The sequence below is a fragment of the Lepidochelys kempii genome, chromosome 1 (genome assembly GCF_965140285.1).
Source record: "Lepidochelys kempii isolate rLepKem1 chromosome 1, rLepKem1.hap1, whole genome shotgun sequence".
In the NCBI taxonomy this organism is placed as follows: Eukaryota; Metazoa; Chordata; order Testudines; family Cheloniidae; genus Lepidochelys; species Lepidochelys kempii.
The window spans coordinates 234329288-234351627 of record NC_136380.1 but is presented as its reverse complement, the minus strand read 5'-3'; the positions used below and the strand labels follow the sequence as shown (position 1 = coordinate 234351627).

Genomic DNA, 22340 nt, shown 5'->3' with positions numbered 1-22340 from the left:
AAAATGAATACTACCAGGCTTTAACACTATGATTTTAGAGGAAACCTAACCAAGATAAAATTAATGCAACAAATCTGAAGATGACTTATATCAAGTGCAATCCTATTGGCTCCAATGGATTTGCATAGGGAGTAAATTAGTACAGAATTGGACCCATATGTTTAAAATAAATCCCTGTGTGTTTCTAGCGACACCTAAAATTACTAAAATGGATAGAACAAAAAATCAAATATACACTTCACAGTGTATGCTGTTAGTTTGTTTTGCATTTCACTCAGTTTGGAGAATGAAATTCGGCATCTGATCCATTTCACTTTCCAGTTCCCTTTGCTTAGCACAATAACATTGTGTTTGGGTTTCCAACACTGCAGGGGAAAGTTAAAACTGAAGAAAAAAAAATACAGTGGTCTGCGATGTGGGTGGAGGGTGGAGTAAAAATGTCAAGGAGAAAAAAAAGGTCTGTTCAAATGAAGTCTAATCCTGAAGTTATATCCAGTCTTGGAAGTAACTCCTATTGATGCTGGTGGGAGCTGGGGCCATGCAAGGACTGTGGGATTTGATAAACTTCCCCCTCATATCTTTTTTTTTTTATTTTAAAGTTTGTAAAACATTGTGCCTAAATTAAAGGCCCATCTTCACTTAAAAAAAAATTCACATAACTAAGCAAAAAACACTTGGACATCACCAAGGTTTTAACTAGTTATGGAGTATAAGTATGTTCCCATCCATGCTATTTTACCGCTGTTTTGCCAGGGTTAAGGGTAAGGGACAACTGTTTTGTAACTTGGTTCCCTGACTTGGTTGGTTTTATAGTGTAGGTATGGTCTGTGTTCACAGTTCCCTTTAGACCGTGTCCAAATTATTAGGCCCTGACCTAACAAAGGTTTACATAAGTGCATAACAAAACAAACTGGGAGTACGCCCATTAAATTCAATGGGTGAATGGGTGGACATAGAGACTGTCCAGTTTGACCAATGTACATGGCAGAGGGGCATTGCTGTCACATGATGGCATATATCACATTGGTGATATATCTCACAAATCTTGGGAGACAGGCCAGTCCTTGCCTACAGACAGCCCCACAACCTGAAGCAAATACTCACCAACAACCACATACCACACAACAGAACCACTAACCCAGGAACTTATCCTTGCAACAAAGCCCGTTGCCAACTATGTCCACATATCTATTCAGGGGACACCATCACAGGGCCTAATAACATCAGCCACACTATCAGAGGCTCGTTCACTTGCACATCCACCAATGTGATATATGCCATCATGTGCCAGCAATGCCCCTCTGCCATGTACATTGGTCAAACTGGACAGTCTCTACGTAAAAGAATAAATGGACACAAATCAGATGTCAAGAATTATAACATTCATAAACCAGTCGGAGAACACTTCAATCTCTCTGGTCACGCAATCACAGACATGAAGGTCGCTATCTTACAACAAAAAAACTTCAAATCCAGACTCCAGCGAGAAACTGCTGAATTGGAATTCATTTGCAAATTGGATACTATTAATTTAGGCTTAAATAGAAACTGGGAGTGGCTAAGTCATTATGCAAGGTAGCCTGTGTCCTCTTGTTTTTTCCTACCTCCCCCCCCATATGTTCTGGTTTAACTTGGATTTAAATTTGGAGAGTGGTCAGTTTGGATGAGCTATTACCAGCAGGAGAGTGAGTTTGTGTGTGTATGGGGGTGGGGGGGCATGTGAGAAAACCTGGATTTGTGCAGGAAATAGCCCAACTTGATTGTCATGCACATTGTGTAAAGAGTTGTCACTTTGGATGGGCTATCACCAGCAGGAGAGTGAATTTGTGTGGGGGGGTGGAGGGTGAGAAAACCTGGATTTGTGCTGGAAATGGCCCACCTGATGATCACTTTAGATAAGCTATTACCAGCAGGACAGTGGGGTGGGAGGAGGTATTGTTTCATATTCTCTGTGTATATATAAAGTCTGCTGCAGTTTCCACGGTATGCATCCGATGAAGTGAGCTGTAGCTCACGAAAGCTTATGCTCAAATAAATTGGTTAGTCTCTAAGGTGCCACAAGTACTCCTTTTCTTTTTGCGAATACAGACTAACACGGCTGTTACTCTGAAACCTATTATTACATTGTATCACAGCAAACCAAACATGTTGCACTGGTTGAGATATGTAGAACATCTTGAAAAAATGGCTATTCCCATTTAATGGATTTTCCCCCCATTTTTTCCCCCATGTACACAGGATTTGATTTTTTTAAACAATAACTGTTTTATGATATGAACATAATACAATGTAATTATGTTTGCCAGGCTTTATACTAGCACATTGTTTTCTTTGATTTTCTTTGAAAAACAGATACTGACAATTCAAAAGCTATTTAGGTAATTACTTTGTAGTAAACTGACTCGGGGGATGAGTTTAACTGTCTACTATTTTTTCCCCTGTACCTCTGATTGATAATGTTCCTAGTTATTTAACAGTGTCACAAAGATTATACAAAACCATACTGCAATGTTTTGCCACTATCCTTTTTGTCTTAGAGTGTATCTGGTGGAGTGGGGGGTGGGGGGGATTCTGATCGCATGTCCATCAGCATCTAAGGCTTATCTGACAAAATAAAAATGTCTTGGTTATCCCAGTTTCTGAGTTGTGCTCTCCAGGAAATAAAAATGAAATATTTTTGCTGCTGTGAGTGTCTAAAACCATTTGTCAAACTTCTGCTTGTTCTGTTTTGCATGAATATGATGGGGTTCTCCTCTTACTTGGTCTTATATGTGTCCTCACTTTAATGTACATTAAAATGTCACTGCCACCACCAGACTCAGACTGAGAGTCGGAGCTGAGAATGTGTAATCATTTTAGTCCTAAACAATATTGTGGATAGTGTCAATTTGGGGTAAAATATAGATTTAACCTTACAGAATAGCATTAACTTGGTCCTCCATTAGTGCTGCCGGCTGTGGCTGTCAAGTGCTCATTGTGACTGTGTCCACAAATACGTTTTGTTCCCAGTCCCTTCATGCCAGTAGAGAATAAACAGAGGGGTCTGGAAAGTGTCTTCACTCGTAACTACAACTAGTCCTGGGGTTTGCTTTGATGCTTATATGTGCGTATGTGTGGGCTTGTTTGATAAAGTTCATGGTGGAAAATCCACGTTGTGGCTCTGCAGTGCTACGGAACAATGAGAACAGTGTGTCCACCTAGAGCAATATATCCTGAACGGCAGGTGGCCTGGTGGTTAAAAAGCTTTGTTAAACGTGAAATGCACATTTGTTGCGGATTTGATGGTAATTCAGTGTAATTTTAAGGGCAGTCGTTGTTAGGCCACTTTCCTTTTCCTTTTCAATACTTGTATGAAATAGTCTAACTCATTGTCAGTTTGTACATTGCCACAATGGGCTGTTCCATTTTTTAATCACTCTACCATGGTGTAGACTTAAAGCACTGAAATCATGTGAAGACTATATGAATAGTATAGACTAGTCTCCAACAGCCAGAGCCTTTTTAAACTCAATTATCAACAGGACTAGCTTTGAGCAAGTTTAACAGGCAAGCTGCTGGAAGTAGCTGCTGGGGGCAACAACCTGCCCACAGTAGGGTTCCCAACATTGCTACCAGCTTCACTGATGTTAGCTATAGTGAGAGCTTTTTGTAAAAATTCAACTTTGCAGCTGTCTCTACAGTGTCTTTCATTGCATAGTTGGTAACATAGTAATATATATTTTTGAGGTAAATTTAAAAAATCTCTACAAACTACTACTACTCTACAATCGTATTTAGTGAAATGTCAGCAGTTGTGTGCATGGTGGTTAATATCTGAACCTCATGTTGCATTTTAAAGAGTAGATAGTAGCAGATAGGACAGTGTCACTTTTTCTGCTTACATGCGTTTTGCATGATCAGCAGAACAGGCATGTACATGAAGGGAATATGCATTCGAGTTGTTACATCCACTTACATAAGCACTTTCAGTTGGTACTGAGATTGGTTTAATAGCAGCAGTTCAGGCCATCTGGAGTCTGGTTTACACTACAACTCCAGCTAAATTTAAAATGAGGTAGTAGAATCGATTTTAAAACCAGTTAGAATTTTAAGGGCTATTTCTCCAATGTAAATCAGGCCTTATTCTTGACCAGATAGCATTTCTACTTGTTCTTTCATTCTGAGCAATAATTATGATGTGCATGAGGTTGGTTTTCAAAGGCAACATTATATTCAACTCTTATTTGTTTTAAAAGTAGATGAACAGCTGTTATAACTCTGTGCAGTACCTAGAGATGAATACATAGTGCACAGAAAAAGTTGATTTTGTTGAATATATATTGGTAGTGACCAAAATGTGTTGCTCTTTGACAATGGTTAGATGGCCAGTGTGAAATATGTAAAATCTAAGCTCTGAGCCCATCTCTAATTTAATTGTGCTTCTATAACTTGAATAAAGCTGTCCATTTCTCTTTGGGAGAGATTTCTTGCTCGTGAATGGATTAATAAGATTAAGAGACCGTTCAGAAAAGTTTAGATGTGTCTGAAATTAGGTAACTGTCTCTTATTAGTGCCAGTGTGATGAGTGTTTAGTCTCTCTTAGGCAACGCGGTCTGGGCTTAGAATACCAGGTGTCAGAACTCCTGGGTTCTCTTCCCAGTTCTGCCATTGACTAACCATATGACTTCTATCAATTTACACACGTGAAATACTTCTCTACTTCTAAGAGTTGTTGTGGGATATATTAATGTTTTCTGGGTTCTTAGAGATCCTCAAATGAAAGGCACAGTATAAATTTGTATTACTTGATAAAGTCATATTAGTTGACTGTCTGACAAATATCACTATATTTTTTAAATAAGTTATTTGACAAACATTTATTCTTGCCTGTCCCTAGCTTAGAACTAGCCAAATCCACACACACCCCCACGCAGCCACCCCCTCAGTAAATATTTAGAATAAAATATTTGCAAACACTTTTTCAGTGTTAACCAGCACCATGTAAATCAAACAGTAATTATAACATTAATTTTCTCAGTGATACAAAATATTAAATGTTTCTTTGTAGCTAAGATTGCTGGGCAAGAATAGTCCTTTAGGGTAATTTCATTTGTATCACTTAGAAAAGCTGCACATTCTCCCCCCTGAAAAACAGCCAGGGAATGGGGGGAGTCATAATAGACACTTCTAACTAATTGCATGACTTAAACTAGTGCTTTGTCTCTGATGTTTGAAGTGAAAATTGTAACTTAAAAGTGTTTTCTCCCCCACTCTTAGTATATTACCATAAGCTCCCATTCTTTCTCACAAGTTTTAACAGAACTCTAAAAAAGTTCTATAGTTTCTGTTTCATTGCATCTCTCAAGTCTGCAGCCTACCCCCATGGGTCTTTTGATAGTGTTAGCAAATATGCTCCCATCAATAGTGAGAGTATTTCCCCATAGAGCTCTCTCTTTTATTATGGACTTTTAATAGGAAGTTCAATCAAGTGACATTACTTTTGTACCAAAAGCCTGACCCTATGTATTTTCCCAGATACACGTAACTGTCTGCAAGTACTTAAAAGATTTGGAATTGGTTAAAGTGTAATGAAGGAGTGTTGCTGGGAGCACTGGATGAAAATAAGTGAATTTAAATTAAGCTAAATATCACAAAAATATCCCTAATAGTGGTGACATGTATTCAGTTGTGAAATCATCTTTCAAAGGAAACAGTAGATGGCCCACCATTTAAGAGGAGAATACTATGTCCAGTTCTGGTGCCCACAATTCAAAAAGGATGCTGATAAAGTTGAGAGAGTTCAAAGAAGAGCCACGAGAATGATTAAAGGATTAGAAAACATGCCTTGTAGTGACAGATTAAAGGAGCTCAATCTATTTAGTTTAATAAAGAGAAGGTTAAGGGGTGACCTGATTACAGTTTGTTAGTACCTACATGGGGAACAAGTTTTTAATAACAGGCTCTTCAATCCAGCAGAGACAGGTATAACACGATCCAATGGCTGGAAGTTGAAGCTAGACAAATCCAGACTGGAAGTAATGTGTACATTTTTAATAGTGAGAGTAATTAACCATTGGAACAATTTACCAAGGGGGTCATGGTGGATTCTCCATCACTGAAATATTTTTTAAATCAAGATTGGATGTTTTTCCTCTGCGACTTATTCTGGGGAAATTCTGTGGCCTGTGCTATACTGGAGGTCAGGCTAAACGATCACAAGGTCCCTTCTGACCTTAAAATCTATGAATCTGTGAAATCCAATCCAGAAAGCAGTTGTAAATATATTGCAGGAAGATTCCTGCACTGGCAGGGGGGTGGACTAAATGAGCTATTACCAGTAGCTCTTTTCATGTCTGATTGATAGTTGGCTATGAGCACGGTTAGTGTAGTCGCCAGTTTTTCTTTTGTTGAATTGGAGAGCGTTGGTGACATTGGCAACAGAACACTTCTCGGATTTGAGAGGGGTTTGTGTGGCAGGGTTGTCCCAAAAGCAGACTGTTTTAGACATCTAGACAGAAGGCTTATCCATTTCCTCAAGCTTTTGGGGAAAGAACTTCATGGGTTCTGATTTCTGTAAGGGAGGGGAGTTTTGCCAGGGTTGTGTGGTGTTGGTGGGTGCTGGTAGATTACCTGCGAGTATATTTTATGATTTAATTGATTGTCTTTTCAATTCATGGCAAAGGTGCCATCATTGTACATAGTTTTTGATTAATTATATTTTGATTACTCTCTGATCTGTGGGGCTCTTACTACACCATCCGCAGGTCCCCTCTCATTCCTTTCTGGGTGAAAGGAAACCTGCTGCAGTGAAAAAATTGGATGGTGGTAATTGGTACCTATTTCTGGGAAAGCATGAGCAGAACATATTTCTAGTGCACTTGTACATAACACAAATTTGGTGTTTGTAAAATAACATAGCGAGCAAGTTGGGTTAATGATGGCAAGTGGCACAACCTCTTAGCTATTTCTACTCTACACTAGACTTCAAAAAATTCTCACCAGTGATCGCAATCGTGGTAGCAGCTATTGGCATTTTAACCACTGTATCATCTAACCCTGAGCAGAGCAGAGCTGGGTGACATGGCAGCTAGAATGCTGGCAGCTGCCCTGCCCTAAAGAAAAAAAAGAATAAAAAATCTAATGTGCATAAGATTTCTATTCTTCAGAATGCCCACTTGTACAGTGGGGATGATAATACCTACCTCACAGGCGAGCGGCTTTTCTGGAGACAGAAAAATGTGGATATCCAGTTTTGACAGAAACATTTTCAGAACAGTTTGTTGTGAACCCTGTGAAATGTAAACAACTTTGAAAGTTTTCACAGAACTGTTTTTTCCATGTTTCTATCCGCTCTACTGAATAGGTTACTGGAAGAAAAGCGGGGGGAGCAGGGAAAGGAAATATTATTAACCCCAGTTTTACAGATGGGTAACTGAGGCACAGAGAGAATAAATAAGTGACTTCCTCAGTTACACAGCAAAATAGTGGTAGTGCAGGGAATTGAATGGTGCCTTAATCATCCTCCCTGTCTCATTTTTCTGTGAAGTGTATGTCCCTAGTTGTTCCACAACTGCAATATGCGTTGTGATTTTGCATATACTGTACTGAAATTCTGTTTATACTGAGACTGCCATTTAAAAATTACCCAGCTCTCATTTCTCTCTCTTCCCTTTACCTTTTGTCACTCTATGATGCCCAGGGACTCCAGAAAGCCTAGCTGAGAAAGAAAGGCAGCTTATGGGTATGATCAATCAACTGACCAGTTTGCGTGAGCAGCTGCTGGCAGCTCATGATGAACAGAAGAAACTGGCTGCATCACAAATCGAGAAACAACGCCAGCAAATGGAGCTGGCTAAGCAGCAACAAGAACAGGTGAGTGATTATTACAACGAATCTCATTCTAGGCTCCTATTCATTGATGTTTAACTTTCCAATAGTTTATCTTTGAGGGCTAAAATTTCTCAAGATTGTTCTTAGCCCAGAATTAAGTTTTCCTTTTGTTTTGGGTTGTGGAAAGTCAGGTAAAAATATATTGAAGCATTATTTTATTTTCCGTAGGGTTAAAAAATGGTGGTTTTTCTACTTTTCAAATAATTGTCCCACTGTTTTGGGAGACAAAAACTCAAAAATTCTTTTGTTTTAGGAGTGCAAATAAAAACACAATGTGCCTGTGCCAATGGCCACTTGAAGTCAGTGAGATTGGTTGTGCATAACAGAGCAAAATGTGGCCCTTAGATAGTGCAATGCCACCAGAAAGTGCAGTTTGTGAAGTTTGAAAAGAACTGAATGAGAAATACATAAAATGTGAACCCCTGTAATACTTCTCTTCGCCATTTAAGAGATTGATTTTCAGCCCTCACAAATACATGCATCTACACTTTGCAGGCACAAATATGTGTTCACACTTATCAGTAGATGCATATGTTAGAATTTGCATGCAAAATCACCCCTTTTCCCAATACTTTTTTCTAGGCACAAATTTTCACAAAAGTGAAGGCACATGTATGTGTCTGCCCAGCTTTGTGTAGACAAAAATTGAGGACAAACAGAAACCTGGCTTAAAATTGCGCCCTAAGTGTGTGCTGAGTGCTGTTATCCAGATACACTATGTCTTGGGTGTGTGTCTGGCTCTAGAATTCTGCATCTTGAAATAAACAGATTTGAATTTATTTGATGGTTTAGACATTCCATATGTTATTTCTTGAATGTATTTCCTGTAAACATGGGGAAACAGTGCATTTATTTGAATGTCTGATCAATTATAGCTCTTTCTTATTTTTTTAAAATAGAGCAAATTAAAGAAAGCACCTGTATGACTTGTTTGAAACTCACAAAAGTCTGGAAATTCATTCATTATTGCCAAAACTACGGTAACTCCCCCACATTGCATGTATATAATAAAGCACACCAGTTGACAACATACAATGGAAAACACTGCATTATGCACAAGAGGAATTATGGTTGCTGTGGGAGCTATGTCTTTGTTTTTACTGGTGCTTGGATAGTTAAAATTTCATCCTTACTGCTGCATATCGTGGCTGAGCTGTTCTGTGGAATTCCCATCTCTTGAACATAAAACCCTCACAGAAGAAGAAATTCTTTAAGGGACAGCAGGAGAAATGAATAATCCATTAAATTAGAGTAGCCCTTTCACATTGTTGCTGGTATACAGACAAAGATGGAGAGGCATCACTAGCAAGATCTTTGTGGGGAGAAATACATCAGGACCTGTACCCTTACCTGTAGAGGTCACTATTGTTTTAATACCACTGAATAGTTCAAAGAGAAAAAGGAGAATAGAGTGAAAATGCAAAAAAAGAGCAATAAAACAATCCCGCAGGATAGAAATCCTTGTGGTCATGCATTATATACAAACTGATTTTTATAAAAAATATAAACTAAAGTATTTATTTAATCATTAACAGTGAGCCTCCCTAAACACACAGAGCTTTTTTCTTTCCCCAGGCTATCAAGTCAGGTACTGATAGGAGTTTCGTATGCGACTAGTTTAATAAAGGAAATTAACATTTTATTTGTGGGGAGAAGCTCATCAGTTCTCCCCTCGATAAGTGGATGTTATTCCCATAAATGTTGAGACTTACATCAGGGGAAGAATACTCCTCCAACAATGCTTGCAATGCTCTGTTAGCAATTCACAGGAATGGAGCTGTTCTGGTGCCTGAAATAAAACTCTTGTGGAATTCAAAAAAGAAGATGCGTTTTAAATGTAACGGCTTATTTCCCCTCAGCTCTGTAGGTCTTCTCTACGCTGCAGCCAAGGGTGTGATTTGCAGCTTGTATAGCTCCAATTGCTGGTATCTAGCTAGCCTGATAAATATAGAAGTGAGGATGCGGCAGCACAAGTTCACTGTGGGCTGCACAAGCCCATCTGGCCTCCCTTGGTACATGCTTGTTTGTGCAGCTGGCGTTGAAGCTTGCACTGCAGTGTCCTCATTTCTAATTTTAGCAAGCTAGGTAGAACAGAGCTAGCATGGGTAACACCTGCATATGCTGCAGATCACACCTGTGGCTGCAGTGTAGACATAGTCTGTGAGTCAGAACACGTTTTGTACCTTCTCATCAATTGTAAATGGGATCTGTCCAGAGTCACACAATCACCCTACTCAGTTGAGAGGGAAGGATGGTCTTGTGATAAATACGCAGGACTTTGAATCAGGCGACTTGGGGTCAGATCTTCAACTGGTGTAAATTGGCACACTTACACTGAAGATACAGTGGAGCTATGCTGACTTACACCAACTGAGGGTCTGGCCCCTTGTTTCTAGTCTGTGGCTTTTTAGAGGTTAAGTGGATTTCCCAAAATCAAGTACCAATCTCTTTTTGCCTCTGTTTCCCTATCAATAAAATGTAGATAATAATGCCGTCCTACTGCGTTTCGTATATGTAAAGCTCTTGGAAATCCTTGAACAGTAGGTGCTATAGATGTACCGTGTATTCTCTTCTTTGCTCCTTTTTCCTCTTCCTCCTATTTGATGTCTTTTCCCAAGTGCTCTTCCACCAACAGAGAGGGGCAGGCAAGCAGTATTCTTTAAGACCAGTGGCAATATGATTCTATAAATTGGCTAACGAGAAGGGACTCATGTATCAGTCTACCCCCGCCCTCCCATCAGTACTGACTGTGTTGTCCCCGAGGTTCACTTTTTCATGAACTGGCTCTACCATGATGCACAAATGTGAGCCTCCTGCCTCTGTAGCACATCCGGCTGCTGCCACCCACACCCCACAATGTCACTAGCTTAATAGAGTGGTGTCAAGAACTAAGAAAGGTGGGAAATTCCTTTGTAACAATTCCAGGAGTGATGGTACAAATTTTACATTTGCAATTTCTCCACAGATTGCAAGACAACAGCAGCAGCTTCTGCAGCAGCAACACAAAATTAACCTTCTTCAGCAACAGATCCAGGTCAGAGATTGTCACCCTACCTATAATTCCTAATTTTCATTTTTCCCTTCTTTCTTCCAACTCCCTTCAGTACAGCCAGAGTCTTTGTAAGAATCTATACAGACAGATGTTGATATTGTATTTTAAGAAAATGGATAAGGATGTTACTTGCCATTAAGCACTAAGAGCAGGATTTTGCAAGCCCTTACACTTGTGATTAACTTGACTCATATTGGAAGCACCATTGATTTCAGAGTGCCATTCACATGAATAAGGGTTTGCAGGATCAGACCTTGGAACAGTGGCTCTCAGCCTGTGGCGCATGCCCCACAAAAGTGTCTTTAGTGTCTCTTTCAGTTGTTGGGTGTGGAGTTACAGATCTCTTCCAATTCTATCTTGAGTCTTCTGCTGAAACAGTTTTGCCCCGTCTTTTGCCACCAAGTTCCCCTTAGGTATCAGGAGAACAGTCTAAATCATTTAATAATTCTAGAAGGGACTCATTTGAAGCAGGAGCAAGCGAAAGGATTCTGGAGAGCAGCTGAGGAGGTGAGGTCTAAGTGGCTATGTGCGTGCTCCGTCAGTGAAAAAGGTTGCTAACTCTTGTACCACAATGTTATGGATGTGATTATATTTCCTTTTCACCTGTTATTCCTTATTATTTAATCTTGTTTCTTCATCTTCCTTCCTATGGTAGTATACATTTTATGCTCTGAGAGTCAATAGCATGTTATATTTAAAAAGCTAAAAGTTTGTTCCTGCTCTCTGATGTTCCAGTGCACATCACCTAGTGCCCCAAATCACTGATTGTACATGCTGGTAGAGATGGATCCAAACACCCCAACATGTGAAGAAACTTTGGGACTGGACATTTGTGGCTGGGTCTGATTTCTATAATTAGATGATTCAGCCTCCTAGATTCAAAAAGCCTTGAACTTTGAGGGAAGGTTAGATCCAGATCCAATCTTCGTGCCTCAGGTCCATCTTTAATATTTAATATTCAGCATTGCATAGCAACTGGTTTTATGTGGCATGAGCTGATTTGCACTGGTTAAAAATGTGTGTAAGATACAGGGCTGTGTGCAGTTGTTAGATGAGCCATTGCCAGCCCCACTAAAATCAATAAGGTAGTATGGTGTGTAAGTCAGAGGATAGCTTGGCCCCTAATAAATGCATTGCTATGCTCCATCACACGATCATTTTAAGATGTTGCATGTCAACCTGAACCCAGAAAAAATCATTGAACACTATGGTGGGTGTTCTTGTGAATTAAAGTTTAAATTGTGCTCTTGGTGACTACAGTGGAGTTGAACAGAGAAGAAAATTAATGGAGAAGAAAATTTAGACTGGAATAGTTAGGTATTGCGATCTGGTAGTGAAGTACAATAGAAAGAAACTGAGTTTACCTTCCTTTTGAAAGGTTGGGAGGCAAATATGAGAGGGCAGACTACCACTGTCATTGGCCATCTTGATCTAAAACTGAAATCAATCCTGCACTATTTTGGAGGATTGAACATTTTGGTAAAGTTTGTTTCTTAATTTCAACAGTTCTTTGTTTCTCCTTCTCACCTTTATTTTTGGGGAAATATGGACAGAGAGAGTTGGGCGCCTGACTGCTTTTTTTGAGGAGGCATTCTGAGGAGGTCTGTTGCTTTCCTACTTCTGAATGCTCGTTGACCATATAAAATACAGCACAATATCCTATAGCTCTAAATTCTGTATTTACATGAAGCCAAAATGTTTGGGACTGTTGTTGTATTATAAATTTTATGAGGGAGGTGGGATGGTGTTTTTTGCTGGTATTGGAGGGTATCTTTCCATTTTAAGTATGTCTGGTGAGAAATGTGGACAGCTGGGAAAAGCTGTGGTTGGATATGGTAATAAAAGAGCAGAGGTGGAATTTGTAATTCCTTCTCTTATGGCATGCTATTGTGGCTGTGGGTATCAGAGGGTTTTCTGGTCTTGACTAAAGGTGTGGTGTTAGATTGTGTTTGCTAGACTCTACCTGTTTACACTTCAACTCAATCCACTGGCATGTGTTAAAGTCTACATTGCCTTGTCTGTTCTAGAATATTAGAACATGTTAGTTAGAATGTGGTAGCTAACACGTTCTCACAAGACATGATCTCTCCTATACCGTGACAAACCCTTCGACTGGTTTTAACCTGAATTTGATGCAAATTTAAACTGGGAATGGAATATATATTTTTAAATACTTCCTGTCAGAAGACTGGCATTTCCACTTGGCAGTGAAAAGGAGTTTTAAATAAGGGTTTGCATGAGGAGGAGCTTAGGGCCTGGGGTCTTATAAGCCATTCAATCTCCCAGGCTGTTTGAGTTGAGTAGCGAAGGCAGTACTCATAGGGGTGATGCCACTGCAACCTGACACTATGCTCAGTAATACAGTTCCCTCAATGGGGTTTGGATCAGGACCCAGCTCAGCTGCCTTTTCTTTTTGTTGTACTATTGAAAACCTATCTCTTTACACTACTTACTGTATTTCTTTTTTTAAAATTTTTCTTGCGTGTTGTGCATGTGCATGTGCACATACTCCTGTTTTTTTAATAATACAAAATCATCTTGAGCCCAGACTTTCGCTTGAGTTTTTAGTGTCTTGTTTGTAAAGAAGTATCTGAAGTTTTACATGGGTTTACAACCATGGCACAATCTCTGAGTAGCTAGATATGTAATAATTTATAAAGCATCCCAAATCACTATGGTAAGTAGATGCTATAGTGTGCTGTTTGTTCAACAGCATCAGGATTTCTCTGCCCAGATCTTTCTGTAATCCCGCAGTCTCAATTGCAGAAAATTATGGGCCAGATCCTCAGCTGGTTTACAACAGCATAACTTCACTACAATCAGTGGAGCTACACTGATTTACGTTAGCTGAATAACTGGCCCTTTATGCCTTCTCTTTGTAAAGTGCATGCAATTCTTTGTGTTGGTGGAGAGATTTAAAAAAAAACTTTATTGCTGCATCTTTAACAAAAGTCTGAAAAACAATACAAGAAACCCTACTATGACAAGTGATGAGAGGGAGAGAGAGAGGAACCAGATTTTAGTTCTAAGTTTCTATTTATGAGCCAAGAGTAAGAAGGGAAGTTGTTTTATAAACAATGAGTAAATTGCAAATCATAATAATAAAAATGTGACCCTGTTTCTTTTAAGTGTAGAGTGTAAAAATGAAATATGTCTTCACCAGGGTACTGGAAAACACAGATTGATGATGAGATATAGAGCCTTTCATTTCTTGAACCCTGACCTAAGTCAGTAGTACATGAAATTCAACTCACTACTTATCTGATACGTGCTGCTGGCTTAGGAAATGAGTTGGTGGCCTGTCTCAACCCATTGTCTAGGGACCTCGGATGAAATCCTGACCCTATTGAAGTCAGTGAGGGCACAAATTTACCCTGTGTGCCTACTTCACATAAAACACTATCCAAGCTGGCACCCTTTTTTAGGCAGCTACATCACAGAGATCAAGGTTTGAAGAGAGATGGAGACATTTCATTCCTCTAGAGATGGTTCCTTGGCTTCTGCCTGTCTAAAGAACTGTCACTCTAATCCTGAGTGACACAGGGCCCAATCCAACTCCCAGGGAAGTCCGTGGAAACAGCCGGGTCAGGTATAAAGTTTTTTAAAAATATGAATACTACTACGAATAAAAATAAATATTTTCTTTCCATGGAATAAATTAACAGTTAGTGGCAGAGAGAAATAACAGTTCCAGAGGGAAAAAATAGCTTATTCATTATAAGGAAGTGGAGACAGTGGCCTGGTCACTCTACTACATGGATTACTCAAAATGGTCAGTGATTTTTACAACAGGTTAAGGCTGGTGGAACTAAGTTGTGACATGAAAGTCAAATGTGCACAGAGGCTGTGGGTTCAGGCTTTTTGATCCTGCCGTAACTAGTCTATCAGGCTTCTATCTCACAGGTTCCAGAGTTTTTAAACAAACTGCCTTAGATTTATTGACATGGAAATGTTCCTACGAAGTTGGGACTGCTGTTTGACTTACGAACAATTGATTGATTAGGCTGCAGCAATGAACCCAAACTATTTATGACAAAGGATTCATTTTATTTGAGCCAAATTTCTCTAAACTTGTTAGAGTTGTAGTAATTCTGGATAAATTATTACACGCACAAAAAATCTATTGAAATATTGTATTGAAAACATAATACCTTAAGGTTAAAAAAAAAAAAAAAAAAAAAACCCTGACTGACCTGCTGATTTATGAATCCTTTCTCCGAGTGCGCTAAGTTGGAAACATTTCCTTCTCCCATTACCCCTACCAAACAAACACCAAGACTTGCAGACACAAGCAGGGATAGATTACAAGGTATATCGCCTCTTTGGAGGACGGGAAATGCTGAATGTAACTACAATTCAGTTAAAGTATCCACTTCTGTGACACGGAAGAAAGACATGATAACTACTTGCACACAGAAGAATGTATCAGTCACATGGGTATCCTACTGAAAATACACATCCCCTCTTGTTACATGAAGAGGGAATGTTCATTAGAGCAGGACTATGGGTTTGTCTGCATATATGAGTTGGCAGGGTTTACATAAAAGTTTAATGTTAAACAAGTGCAAGTTTGTGTGTAGACTAAGGCCAGGACTCTGTCTATGACCTCAAGGAAGGCCACTGGACTGCAATTTATGCTTTGGAAAAATGGATATCATCATTTTTATCTGCTCTGCAGGGTGCTCTAGAACTAATTTGTAAGGGGCTTTATATTTATTCTCCATGTGTTTTAATGCCATTTTAGAGATGTGAAAATGAAAAGGTATTTTTCTTACTGATTTCCATTTGCCAAAGTATTCAGTTCATCCTGCCCTGCTCTCCCTGGACCTGCTCTTCCAATGGAGCTGCTACTATTTTTTTTTTTGTAATGCTTTCATTTTGCTTGAGCAGCCCTGATAATGCCAGCTTGTTTTTCAGAACAGTTCCTTAGCTGACTGCTTCCGTAAGAGCAAGCAGAGGAGAGCGCACATGAGCTCAAAGTACTGCTTTGTTGGACCTTCAAATATTGGGCTAAATTCTGCCCTTGTCCTTCATAGCCCTGCTGGGGAGAAACCCTCATCCTCACCCCCGCCAGCTTCTCCGTGCAGCCACAGAACACCTACTGGCACCAGCTGGCGGGCTGTCATGGAGCCAGGGCTCCCAAGGTTTCTGGGATCCTGGTCCTTGGTAGCTTGCCTAGCAGTGAGCTTGGGAGCTGAGGTTTCTCATACTCCTCCCTCTCCCCCGCAGAAGACAGCCTGAGGAGTTGTCCAGGATTCCTGAGGATCCACAGACACCCAGCTTCCTGGGCTGCCCTCCCATCATCGGTCCAGCGGTTCCTCCCCTCCTGTCATTAGTCCAGGGATTTCCAACCTCCCCACCCCACCCCACATTCCCCTCAGGAGCAGCACTGGCAGACAGGGAGACCTGGGACAGGCGGCAGCAACACTGGTATGTTCCCGAATCAAAATATCCCCATTCATGGGGAAATTCTGAGGTTTGAGGTTTCAAAATCTTGAACACTGGGAATTTCCGGCTGGATGGATATCTGATTTCTGGCCAGCCCTATTAAAAAAAATCTAGCTATAATTTTTTTGAAGGGAGAGTGGAGGGATTTTAGGGGTGTTTTAGCTTTCTCTGCCACACAGCATTTTGAAAAGATTTTAAAAGTTTAACACACAGGTTAGAAATGTCACAGAGTTTTCCTCATTAAAACAATGTACTGATTTTAGCTTTACATAAGTATATAGAAGCAAGCTGATTTCAGAATGCTTTGTGTATCGTGATTTGCCACACAGATGTTAATTTGGGTGAGTAATTTTTGTTTGTTGGCATTTGGGTTTTTTGTTTAACTGCTCAGGTGAGCAAGCATCTGTTATCCAGAATTTACAGAATGATTTTTAGCCCTAATATTTCATATTGTTTGTATGTAACAATTCTCTTTGTATTTCTTTAAAGTAAAACAATGAGATTTTCATTAGTTTGCTATAATGTTTCAAATGAAATAGAGGCAGTTTGGAGGCAGTTGTTGCTTGTATATAGCACTGTAAATTTACGTGGCAACATAAAGAAATGTCCCCTGCCCCAACAAACTTGCAGTCTAAATTTTACTGCCGGCACAGCTCATCCTTCCTCAGATTCTGTGCTCGGTTGGAAGGCAAATATCAGCCATGTACCACAAAGGATAAATCCTGTGAGCAAAAGGCTTTGTGCCATAGGTGCAGCCACTGCTGGGGATGATGGTGTTGTCTCCTCTCAGCTCTTTATTGTCCTGTAGATATCTGCTTCAGGGCAGCCTCAGGACTGGTGAAGTTTCACTCTTAGTCCACTCTCAACTTTTTTTTTTTTAATGTGGTTGCATCTCTGCTTTGCACAGTGAGGAGAGAGTGGCCGCAGAGCAGTGCTCCACAGACCCATGACTCTTTGCAGCTTGCCACCCCCTGCAAAGTGGAATGGTGCTAATTCCTCTGTATTTAGGGGACCCCCACACATATTAGGAAGAGGTAGGGACAGAACGTTGCCCTCATCAACCAAGACATCAAACTAAGGGCCTGACCCAGCTCCCATTGAAGACAATGGAAAGATTGTCATTGATAATAGTGGGAGGTTTGTTCTCACCCTTCTTCCTCCCTATTCTGCAAAATGCTTTCAGAGCTGGTTCAGTCCATTGAGCCAATTTGTTTTTGTTTTGTTTTTCTCCATTGCGGATATGCCTTCAAGAGTCCAGGTCTCTCTGCAAGCTGAAATTGAAGTCAAACCCAATGGGCTCATAGACTGGGGATGTTGTGTCCAGATTCATCATGTGTCACGAGCAGCTGTTTTTCTGCATCTTGTAAACATGGGCCTACTGGATTCACTGAGACCGGCCCATGAAGAAGTCGCATTGCAGCCTTTCCCATGACTTTGCAACCTTTTCCCAAACAACTGAGGTTGCTGGCAAAGCAGCTATTCAATTGTTTCTCACAGAGGCTCTGCAGCTGATGTCCTCTCAGTTATCATAATAGGACTTGCAGAAAAACCCTTGGGAACCTCAATTATATAAAAAGAGAAAGAGAGAGAGAGGAGGAAAGGGTCAAGATGCGGAAAGGGAGAAGTGAAAAAAATCTAAGCTAGAAATCAGAGTCTAGGCTCTGAGTAAATTAATCTTTCCCTTATGTCATCATATGTACAGCAAGTAAAGTGTGTGCTTTGCTGAAGAGAATGATGCATTTACCATAGAAAATCTCTGGGTCTGCAGCTCCTCCATTATTGTAAAAGTTAATTCAGTGCTAGTGAAAGATGCCAAATGGGCAATCCTCTGTTTATTCACAGAGCAACCTTCCATCGGTCAAAGCCACAGAGATCACTTCTAGAAGCAATAGAGTAGTTCACTGTCAGGCTTGTCTACACTCAGGATATAGCCAAAATTCAGCAATCAGTCTAGCTGTACTGGTGCTGACTCTAAGCATATTCAAGGGAAAGCCAGGGTTCAGTTGAACTATTTGAGGTTTTAGGGATAAATCATGATTAGGTCAGTCAGTACAAACTCTGGCTTGTCTTTGTCTACACATAGTGTAGCTGCCCCACTGCCCCAAATATTCCCAACCTAAGCATTCAAGAATCATGATGCAGGTCCCCAGAACTCCTGGGATTGGCTTTAAAGTCATGGCATTTTAAAAATTTAACTTCCTTTTATTTGCCTTCTGATGTTGGAGCCTTTAGGCATCACAATTTTCAGCTTTTCCCCACAGCCATGAGGGTTAGAAACTTAATTAAAAAGAAAAATCATGGTTCCAGAACCTATGGCTTTGAGAAAAACACTAAATACCATGAGACTCACAGTACAGTCACCAGAGCTGCCAAAACTGTGAAACAAGGCCTCAGTCCTGGGTCTTTCAACTGAGGTTGCCAACAGGATTGCCAACCGGGTCTTCTGTTTTCAGTGCCCTGTCTTTCAAGCTTCTCTTCCAGATTCTGTCTCCAATTTCATAGTTTGTCTGGATCATGCCACATCCTCTTCTGCTGCCATCCCCAGTACTCCTGCTTCCAGCACCCCTGCCTTCCACATTACTAAGTTATCTCCCTTGGCTGCCAGGCCTCTTTCCCCAGCTGCTATTGTCTGCCAGGCCTCCCTTTCCTTCTCCCATTCCTAGTCAGTGTTCCATTGGCTTTTGTAACTGGTTTCATCATTGACTATAGAGAGTGTGACAAATTTCTAATGTTTTTGGTTACAATCTCTGTGTCTGTGTATGTGAATGCACTTCAAGTAGCAGAGGTACAAGAGGGAGAAAGAAAAGGAGTACTTGTGGCACCTTAGAGACTAACCAATTTATTTGAGCATGAGCTTTCGTGAGCTACAGCTCACTTCATCGGATGCATACCGTGGAAACTGCAGCAGACTTTATATACACACAGAGATCATGAAACAATACCTCCTCCCACCCCACTGTCCTGCTGGTAATAGCTTATCTAAAGTGATCATCAGGTTGGGCCATTTCCAGCACAAATCCAGGTTTTCTCACCCTCCGCCCCCCCCCACCCCCCCCCCACACACAAACTCACTCTCCTGCTGGTAATAGCCCATCCAAAGTGACAACTCTCTACACAATGTGCATGATAATCAAGGTGGGCCATTTCCTGCACAAATCCAGGTTCTCTCACCCCCGCACCCCCCTCCAAAAACCACACACACAAACTCACTATCCTGCTGGTAATAGCTCATCCAAAGTGATCACTCTCCCTACAATGTGCATGATAATCAAGGTGGGCCATTTCCAGCACAAAATCCAGGTTTTCTCACCCCCCCTCCCCCATACACACACAAACTCATTCTCCTGCTGGTAATAGCTCATCCAAAGTGACCACTCTCCCTACAATGTGCATGGTAATCAAGGTGGGCCTTGTCCAGCACAAATCCAGGCTATCTCACCCCCCCCCTTTTTTTTTCTTTCCCGGGGACACACACACACACACAAACTCACTCTCCTGCTGGCAATAGCTCGGCCACTAGCCGTCACCTTCAGCCCCCAACTAAAACCCCTCCAATGCATTATTAAGGATCTACAACCTATCCTAAAGGATGACACAACACTCTCACAAATCTTGGGAGACAGGCCAGTCCTTGCCTACAGACAGCCCCACAACCTGAAGCAAATACTCACCAACAACCACATACCACACAACAGAACCACTAACCCAGGAACTTATCCTTGCAACAAAGCCCGTTGCCAACTGTGCCCACATATCTATTCAGGGTACACCATCACAGGGCCTAATAACATCAGCCACACTATCAGAGGCTCGTTCACCTGCACATCCACCAATGTGATATATGCCATCATGTGCCAGCAATGCCCCTCTGCCATGTACATTGGTCAAACTGGACAGTCTCTACGTAAAAGAATAAATGGACACAAATCAGATGTCAAGAATTATAACATTCATAAACCAGTCGGAGAACACTTCAATCTCTCTGGTCACGCAATCACAGACATGAAGGTCGCTATCTTACAACAAAAAAACTTCAAATCCAGACTCCAGCGAGAAACTGCTGAATTGGAATTCATTTGCAAATTGGATACTATTAATTTAGGCTTAAATAGAAACTGGGAGTGGCTAAGTCATTATGCAAGGTAGCCTATTTCCTCTTGTTTCTTCCTTCCCCCCTTCCCCCCAGACGTTCTGGTTAAACTTGGATTTAAACTTGGAGAGTGGTCAGTTTGGATGAGCTATTGCCAGCAGGAGAATGAGTGTGTGTGTGTGTGTGTCCCCAGGAAAGAAAAAAAAGGGGGGGGTGAGAAAGCCTGGATTTGTGCTGGACATGGCCCACCTTGGTTACCATGCACATTGTAGGGAGAGTGGTCACTTTGGATGAGCTATTACCAGCAGGAGAGTGAGTTTTTGTGTGTGTATGGGGGTGGGGGAGGGTGAGAGAACCTGGATTTGGAAATGGAAACCTGGAAATGGCCCAACTTGATGATCACTTTAGATAAGCTATTACCAGCAGGACAGTGGGGTGGGAGGAGGTATTGTTTCATGATCTCTGTGTGTATATAAAGTCTGCTGCAGTTTCCACAGTATGCATCTGATGAAGTGAGCTGTAGCTCACAAAAGCTCATGCTCAAATAAATTGGTTAGTCTCTAAGGTGCCACAAGTACTCCTTTTCTTTTTGCGAATACAGACTAACACGGCTATTACTCTGAAACCTGTCAAAAGAGGGAGAAAGAAAGTGGTGTTGCCCATTGAACTCTTATAGGAACGAGAACTTTAGTACACTGCAGGATCCCAATCTCACCCTTATGGTGAATGTGTAGTCATGAGCATTTTTGCTATGCAGCCAAAAAAGGCGGTGGCGACGGCTGCAGTAAGGTAAGTCGGGAGATAATAAAAATTTTACTGTTGGCTGGCGGAGGTGTTTAGGATGTGTTTTCTTTATATCTTCTTCCGCCCCTAATTGAAGATGCTTTAAAATTGAATGACTACCAGTCAAAATGTGTTTGCTTCAAGCTGAGAAGAAAAATACTGGTGTCTCTGCTTCCAAACTGATTGCGCTTTGTACACAACTGACAGCCACAGTCACTTTGAGTGACTGATGAGTGGGAAGCTTTGCCACTTATCAAGGAATGCACACTGAAAAGAAAAGACTGGAGCTGTTCAGATGCTTTGGCATGTTCAAAATAACATCTCGCATCAGTCAGACTCAGAGGCACTAGAAGACAATTCAAAATAAACTTTATATCTATCTTTCTATCTAGAGGCAAAGATTCAATTTAACAGACAAATCACGGTGTGGCATCGCATAGATTCTGAAAAAGAGAACATCATTATAAGGGTCACGAGTTGTAAGATGACTCAGCTAGCTACATAATTTGAGAGCATTTGTTGTTGGGTCTTACCTCTCTAAGCAGCGTAAATTTGAAAATTCATAACCACGGATCTCTGTAGCGATTTCTTCAAATTGAGGAATTTCACCCTTGTAGGCCAAGCAATGCTTGATGATATTTACAGTTTATATAGCACCTTTCATCCCAAATAATCCCAAAGAGTGTCGCAAAACTATGAGCCAAATCGTGTCGTGATTTACACCCTATGCAATAGTATTGAATGACTAAATGCAATGTGCTGGGACAGCACGGCATTATTATTATTGTTGTTATTTACCAATTTGTATTTCTTGTAGCACCCAGGAGTCCACATTGGGGACTGGAATCCCACTGTGCTAGACTTTGTACAAACACAGAACAAAAAGACCGTCCCTGCCCTAGAGAATGTACAGCGAATAAGACAAGAGACAATAGATAGAGCCAGAGAAAGGGAGAACAATGAGACAATACTGTCAGCCTGATAGGCAGTGATCTCAGCACACCAACAGCTTACCCGTTTTCAAGGTTTTCGTAGGCTTCACAGCAAAAGGGGAGCATTTTATGGAGGGTTTTGAAGGAGGATAATGCATTAATTTAG

The 22340-nt window shown here is 40.8% G+C and overlaps 1 protein-coding gene across 5 annotated transcripts in view; it reads left to right on the top strand.

Annotated features, from left to right (window-relative positions):
- SOX5 (SRY-box transcription factor 5) overlaps positions 1-22340 on the top strand; it is a 547425-nt gene that overhangs the window by 361168 nt on the left and 163917 nt on the right. For all 5 annotated transcript variants that reach the window (XM_073318355.1, XM_078849539.1, XM_078849535.1 and 2 more), the window contains exons 5-6: positions 7679-7851; positions 10835-10903. In XM_073318355.1, the coding sequence (XP_073174456.1) occupies positions 7679-7851; positions 10835-10903 (242 nt within the window). The remainder of the gene's footprint in view (positions 1-7678; positions 7852-10834; positions 10904-22340) is intronic.